The 7,268-nt window shown below is 43.1% G+C and overlaps 1 protein-coding gene across 14 annotated transcripts in view; it reads right to left on the reverse strand.

Annotated features, from left to right (window-relative positions):
• rnf103 (ring finger protein 103) overlaps positions 1 to 5,684 on the reverse strand; it is a 68,589-nt gene extending 62,905 nt beyond the window's left edge. For 2 of the 14 annotated variants that reach the window (XM_061834154.1, XM_061834149.1), the window contains exons 1-2: positions 4,972 to 5,590; positions 601 to 749 (exon numbers count right to left, since the gene is read on the reverse strand). In XM_061834154.1, the coding sequence (XP_061690138.1) occupies positions 601 to 749; positions 4,972 to 5,197 (375 nt within the window). In that variant the 5' untranslated portion in view covers positions 5,198 to 5,590. Of the gene's footprint in view, positions 1 to 600; positions 750 to 4,595; positions 4,785 to 4,971 lie in introns of all 14 variants that reach the window. The other 12 variants (XM_061834155.1, XM_061834160.1, XM_061834151.1 and 9 more) reach the window with 11 other exon arrangements.
• Positions 5,685 to 7,268: the final 1,584 nt, after the last annotated feature.

Consider the following 7,268-nt stretch of genomic DNA (forward strand, 5'->3'; position numbering starts at 1 on the left):
TATAAATGGCCATTGAACCCATACACCATGGCAAATGTATTCCAATGGGGAAAAATTTTCCTCGGCACCCGCTGCACAGTACACAGGAACTAAAATGAAATGTTGCATCTTCTAATGCTACACAACCAACGAACGCGACAGATCTTCAGCACACGTCCATCGCATGGCAGATTTGGAAACACTGAACATGCATGCGCTTCTTCAGCACTGTAAACCCGGCAAAGACCGGGGCCTCTCCTTTGTGAGGCAGCGACATTTCTTTGCGGACGAGTTCAACTCATCCTAGTTTAGAGAGCTCGACGACCGAGGAGAATCTGCATGTACTCGTCTCATCCGTGTCATTCTCATCGCCCCGCATCAATTATAATCTAGCTGCCCAAAGTGCATTGACTTTCTATGGAATCACACCCAATCAAACACCTAATACACGTACGGCGAGAACTTAGCATAACTCTTGCCCAACAATAAACAATTCCTCCATGCTACATCTGAGGTTGTATACTGATGCATTTCTTCTCCTCACACACAAAATTAAGAACCAGCATTTAAATAGCAATGTTTTGTAAAAAAAATATTCACAGTGCCAAAAATTAAGATTACCTGAATCAACCAGACGCCATCTTTAGTGTCCTCCACTAATTCATAGAAGTGCATCTCTCCACTGAAATCTAAGCTGCTGGCATCACCTGCCTCTGTTTGCTCTGTCTCTTTTTTGATGGCAGAATAAAGCTCCCCGTGTGTCAACTCTCCTGTGGTTTTGAGAAGAACTCATTTCATCAAATGCTGCCAACATCTGTTGATACATGGCTAACAATTAAACAATGAACACAATTTGAATGAACTAGATAATTGTTGTAATCATTTAGTCTCCAAGCCATAAACAAAGCAGTAGGCCTGTTTTTGAAAGGTTTGTATTTTTAACAACAACAAAGAACCTAAAGTTGTAACCAGAAAGGTGAAGCAAAAAAAAACAATTCACGACAGCCTCTTCCAGAGGTTTTGGTGGATTATTCCCCTGTCTCCTCTTTTGTAAGAAAATACATGCTCTATAGGGTTTAAGACTGCTTTTGCACACCTGATGCCTCAGCCTGGCCTCTGGCTTGCTGGGGGGCTCCTCATCTGCTCTTTGGAGTGTGCTAGGTGCACCCTTGTTGGGAGGTACTGGTTTTGATGTGCTTTGTGTCGTGGGGTCATCTTTAAATATTTAGCCCTGTATGTTGTGGGGCTGGGGGAAGCAGTCTTTTGAAGGTTCAAACTTCTGGTCTACAGAAATCTGGCCTCTTAGATCACGTCATGCACTTAGTCCACATATACAGTACATACAGTTGAAGTCAGACGTTTACAGTGCATGTAAGCTGTCTTCAACTGTACATATGTATGTATACTGTAAATGAGGAACTTTTGAACAAAACCCATTCAAGGATTTCTGGGGTGGTGGTACTGGGCACGGATGGAGCTTCAGTACAATTAGGAGCCATTCCCTCCCTGGCATCACTGCTTCATTCCTCTGCCCTGCTTGTGGCCCAGTTTTCAAAAATTACTTATTTTCTGGAATGGTACTCAAAGGATGCAAGGTCATGAGAGATTCTGTATGAGAATATCATCAAAATGTTTTTCCAAAATTACATTTACAAGGACATACAGTGAAGAAAATAAGTATTTGAACACCTTGCTATATTACAAGTTCTCCCACTAAGAAATAAGAGGGGTCTGAAATTTTCGTCGTAGGTGCATGTGCACTGTGAGAGATAATCTATATGGAAAAATCCAGAAATCACAATGTATGATTTTTTTAATGATTTATTTGTGTGATACAGCTGCAAATAAGTATTTGAACACCTGAGAAAACCAATGTTAATATTTGGTACAGTAGCTTTTGTTCGCAATTACAGAGGTCAAACGTTTTCTGCAGTTGTTCACCAGGTTTGCACACACTGCAGGAGGAGTTTTGACCCACTCCTCCACAGAGATCTTCTCTAGATCAGACAGGTTTCTGGGCTGTCGCTGAGAAACACAGAGTTTCAGCTCCCCCAAAGATTTTCTGTTGCGTTTGGATCTGGAGACTGGCTAGGCCAAGCCAGAACCTTGATATGTTTCTTACGGAGCCACTCCTTGGTTTTCCTGGCTGTGTCCTTCAGGTCAATGTTGAAAGACCCAGCCACGACCCATCGTCAATGCTCTTACTGAGGGAAAGAGGTTGTTCCCCAAAATCTCACAATATATAGCCATGGTCATCCTCTTCTTAATACAGTGCAGTCGTCCTGTCCCATGTGCAGAAAAACACCCCCAAAGCATGAGGCTACCACCCGCATACTTCACAGTAGGGATGGTGTTCTTGGGATGCAACTCATCATTTGCCTTCCTCCAAACACGGTTAGTGGAATTATGATCAAAAAGTTCCATTTGGGTCTCGTCTAACCACAAAACTTTCTCCCATGACTGCTCTCTATCTTTCAAATGGTCAATGGCAAACTTAAGATGGGCCTTGACGTATGCTGGTTTAATCAGGGGAACTTTCAGTGCCATTCATGATTTCAAACCATGACGTCTTAATGTATTACCAAGAGTCACCTTGGAAACGTACCAAGTCACCTTGGAAACGGTGGCCCCAGCTCTTTTCAGGTCATTGACCAGGTCCTGTCGTGTAGTCCTGGGCTGATTCCTCACCTTTCTAAGGATCACTGAGACCCCACGAGGTGATATCTGCCACGGGGCTCCACTCCGATTGAGATTGACCGTCATGTTTAGCTTCTTCCATTTCCTAATGATTGCTCCAACAGTGGACCTTTTTTTAACCAACCTTTTTGGCAATTTCTCCGTAGCCCTTTCCAGCCATGTGGAGTTGTACAATTTTGTCTTTGGACAGCTCTTTGGTCTTGACCATGTTACAAGTTTGAGTCTTACTGATTGTATGGGGTGGACAGGTGTCTTCATGCAGCTAACTACCTCACACAGGTGCATCTGATTTAGGATAATACATGGAGTGGAGGCGGACTTTTAAAGGCGGTCTAACAGGTTTTTGAGGGTCCGAATTGTGGCTGATAGATGTGTTCCAATACTTATTTGATATATCACACAAATAAATTGTTAAAAAATTACAATTTCTGAATTTTTCTTTTTACATGATCTCTCCCACAGTGGAAATGCACCTACAATGAAAATTTCAGACCCCTCCATGATTTCTAAGTGTGAGAACTTGCAATATAGCAGGTTGTTCAAATACTTATTTTTTTTTCACTGTATGTCCCTGTAAATGTAATTTTGGAAAACCTTTTTGATGATAATCATTTTTTTTAAAGGGTGTATAGTCTCTCCATGTTTCTTCAGTAAATGTGTGAAATATGAATTAAAATCATCCATCCACTCTTGAGTCCAAAACTTTTTTCTGTTGGGGGCCTTGAAATCAGGTACTGTAATTCAAATTTCTCAAGGTTAGCTTTCCACTCCTCAGCCATCGCTGTCAACATTACAAACATCTTCGAGACATAGGCAACAGATCAGAAGAAAGTGGACGGTTTCACCCAAATATAGACCATCCAGGTACAAAACTAGATCAAACAGAGTTGAGTTTCTAAGTTTTTTTTTTTTTTTTTTTTTGCGGACACCCATATGACAAAACCAATTGAATAAAATTGTCGCCTTTATAAATACTCCATGTTAGCAAGTCACTCTGTGGAGGTCTTAACAGCCAAAACATTGTGACTTTTAAGTTTCCATTTTTTGGTACATGGTGATCATCATCTCTTTTCCTTTAAACTCAGTTTTTTGCACCACTAAATGTAGAAGCTCTATTTGTTTTGCCACGCCTCGAGTTCTGTCACAGTTTGAAGTTTCAAGCATGGAAAATAATTTTATCTGGCTTTCAAGTAACCATGGGCATTGATAGACCATTTTTGAGAGATCTCGAGCACCACGAACTGGACTCTCATTTCCTACACCCCTAAAATTTGAGAGATTATTTTTTATTAATCATACCGCTTCCTAACTAGGCTCTGAGCCTGCTACATGCACAGTGCAACTCTTCCAGATGATCAGAGACAGCACAACTTTCCACTATTTGAAATAGAATGAGAGAAGTTAACCTTTGTGGCATGTATGTTAATATATTAAAGCCAAGGTCCTATTGACAAGGTAAATAATTGGATGCCCATGAACATTAGAGTATGTTAGTATTCAAAGTACAATGGACCACCACTATTTGTGGACAGAACTGGACTGTGAACACCAAAAATCTGCAGATAACTGACATGCATCACAAATGCATTCATTATTTTTTAAACCCAGTAAGAGTCTTGAATAATCAGTGATAAACCAACAAAAGGCATTTTCAGAGTTGGGTTTCACTCCCATAAAAAGAAAAAAAAACATGGAAAATATTTTGGGGAGGAAAAAAGTGGAAGAAAAAGGAAAAATATTGGGGAAAAACTAACCAAGAGTATGCAGGACTCTACTGTACACCATTCATAAATATACATTTCTGTTAGTGTTTTACATGTTGTGATATTGCATTTCTGATAAAAGTCCAAGTTACATTTTTGCTATGTTATGTCACATTCATTTTAGGGGGCTGTGATACTCCAGAAAAAAATGCATACTGTTAAAGTGTATGTAGAGATGCTGCTGTGTCAAAATACTTCGCATGCACTCCTCCAGAAATACAGAAAAAAATGGTTACAATAACGTTTGTAAATCCAATCCATTCTTCTTTTGCTGTGGATGGACATTTAAATAACCTTGTTCAACTGCGATAGTTTAAACGCTGACTTCCCCCATCAGTGTTAAGCCTGCAATACAAAAAAAAATAAGAGGCACTGGAATAGTGTTAAAATATCCAAAAGAGCTCAATGTATCGACACTGATACGAACATTGGAAAGGATGATGGCAAATTTGACAAGCGTAAATTTGATCTCCAGACACTGGAGATTGCGGTGTATTTCGTGGACGTACGTGCCCGTGGAATTGGCGTCTACCTGAATTGTGTAGCAGCTGGCTGACATCCTTCTTATCGGCCAGCCCGGCGTATCCCAGGCCCCGACACTCCAAGATAATCTTCAGCTTCTTCACGCTAAGGGAAAGCGGGTCGACCAGCTGTGAGGCCAAAACTCCGGTCTCATACCAAACCACCGCTTCAAATATGCGAGCTAGCGTAAACAAAAACATGAAATACAAGAGTAAGAAGAACAACTTGAGCCACATCGTACGGCTGGACGGCGGCGCGGCGTGGCGCCCGAGACAATTCCTTCGTCAGGCTGCACACGACCACGCATGAGCTTGCCAAACGTTCCTGGGTAGACTGGCAAGATACTTTCTCAAAAGGAAGTCTTTGCGCCGTACGCGTTCATTGTTGGTCAGGGCCTGCCTGCCTGCTTGTTACAGCCCATTAGCTTAGGAAGCAGGCTCAGGTGGCTTTCAGGCCGTAATGGTGGCTTCTCCTGTCGGCTGCACAAGAACGCTAAAGACAGGAACGCAACGAAATTCAGCTCGGACACCTTCCAACGACAAAAAAAAAATACAAGGATACAAATGAAAGCGGTCCCATCAGCTGACGTTGGGATGTGGCGTCATTTCCGTCCAAAGCATTGCATAAACGCCTTCCAAAACAAAACAGGTTCTGTTTGTTCTTGTTTTGGCAGAAAATAAACAAAAATTGCGTCTTTCAAAACACTGGCAGAACTTTATAAATATGATCTGTGGAAAAAAATAAAACAGAGTCGTACAACAATGTCCCTCCAAATTAATTTTCATGCAAAGAAAGAGGCCCTGTAGCTCAGTGGTTAGAGCACTAGTTTGGTAAACCAAGAGTTGTGGGTTCATATCCCATTGGGGCCTCCACTCCCTGAGAAGGGTTGCATCAGGAAGGGCATCCGGAGTAAAAATTGTGCCAAACACATATATGTGTTCATCTGAGATGACAAGCTCTGGCTATAATAACAGTAAATAGTATTGGTATGAAGATTTCCTGAAGGAAACACACACCATAAGCAAAGAAAAACAACCAATAAGGCCTTTTCCCTTATTTGTGACGGTTATTATAACAGTAAATAGTATTGGTTTGAAGATGTATTTTGTGCTACCCTGTGGGAGTTGATCCTGAAATCAGCCTGTTTATGAGTGCACGAAAATTGAGTGACACCTCATAAGTCATGCTTTCTGTCATAGTTTTTCTCCTGGGTGCAGTAGTTTCTTGAAAATCAAACTAAAGACACAAGATGGCCACAGAGTGTGATTTTTTTTTTAAAGAAGATATTTATCATGTACCCCTCCTCGAGCCATCACCTTATTGTGGTCTAGGGGTTTATGTGTCCCAATGATTCTAGGAGCTAAGTTGTCTGGGGCTTCGCGTCCCTGGTAGGGTCACCATGACAAACAAGTTGTAGGTGAGGGACCAGACAAAGTACGGCTCCATAAACTACTATGACGAATAAAATTCATGAATTCAGGTCTCCCTTGCCCGGACGCAGATCAACAGGGCCCCTCTCAGGAGCCCGGCCTGGATGTCGGGCTCAAAGGTGAGCACCTGGTGGCCAGGCCTCCACCCATGGGGCTCGGCTGGGCACAGACCGAGAGGGCAACATGGGTGCCCCTTACCATGGGCTCACCAACTGAGAGAGGGGCCACGGGGGTCGGGTGCAATGTAAGTTGGGCGGTAGCCGAAGATGGGGGCCTTGGCAATCCGATCCCCGGCTACAGAAACTAGCTCTAGGGACATGGAATGTCACCTCTTTGGCAGTGATGGAGTCCGAGAAGTTCCAACTAGATATAGTCGGATTCGCCTCTACGCACCGCTTGGGCTCTGACACCACTCCTCTTGAGAGGGGTTGGACACCGTTCCACTCTGGAGTTGCCCACGGTGAGAGACGCCGAGCAGGTGTGGGTATAATTATTACTCCCTGCCTCGGTGCCTGTACATTAGGGTACACCCCGGTGGATGAGAGGGTAGCCTCCCTCCACCTTCGGGTGGGGGGACGGGTCCTGACTGTTGTTTGTCCCTATACACCAAACAACAGTTCAGAGAACCCAAGCTTTTTAGAGTCTTGAGAGGTAATGCTGGAGAGTGCTCCCTCTGGGGACTCCATTATTCTATTGGGGGACTTCAATGCCCACATGGGCAATGACATTGAGAACTGGAAGGGCGTGATTGGGAAGAACGCTCTTCTCCCCGATCAGAACCCGAATGGTGTTCTTTTACTGGACTTCTGTGCTCATCACGGATTGTCCACAACAAACACCATGTTCAGGCATAATGGTGTCCACATGTGATCCATGC

This window comes from Syngnathoides biaculeatus, chromosome 11, assembly GCF_019802595.1.
Source record: "Syngnathoides biaculeatus isolate LvHL_M chromosome 11, ASM1980259v1, whole genome shotgun sequence".
NCBI lineage: Eukaryota > Metazoa > Chordata > Actinopteri > Syngnathiformes > Syngnathidae > Syngnathoides > Syngnathoides biaculeatus.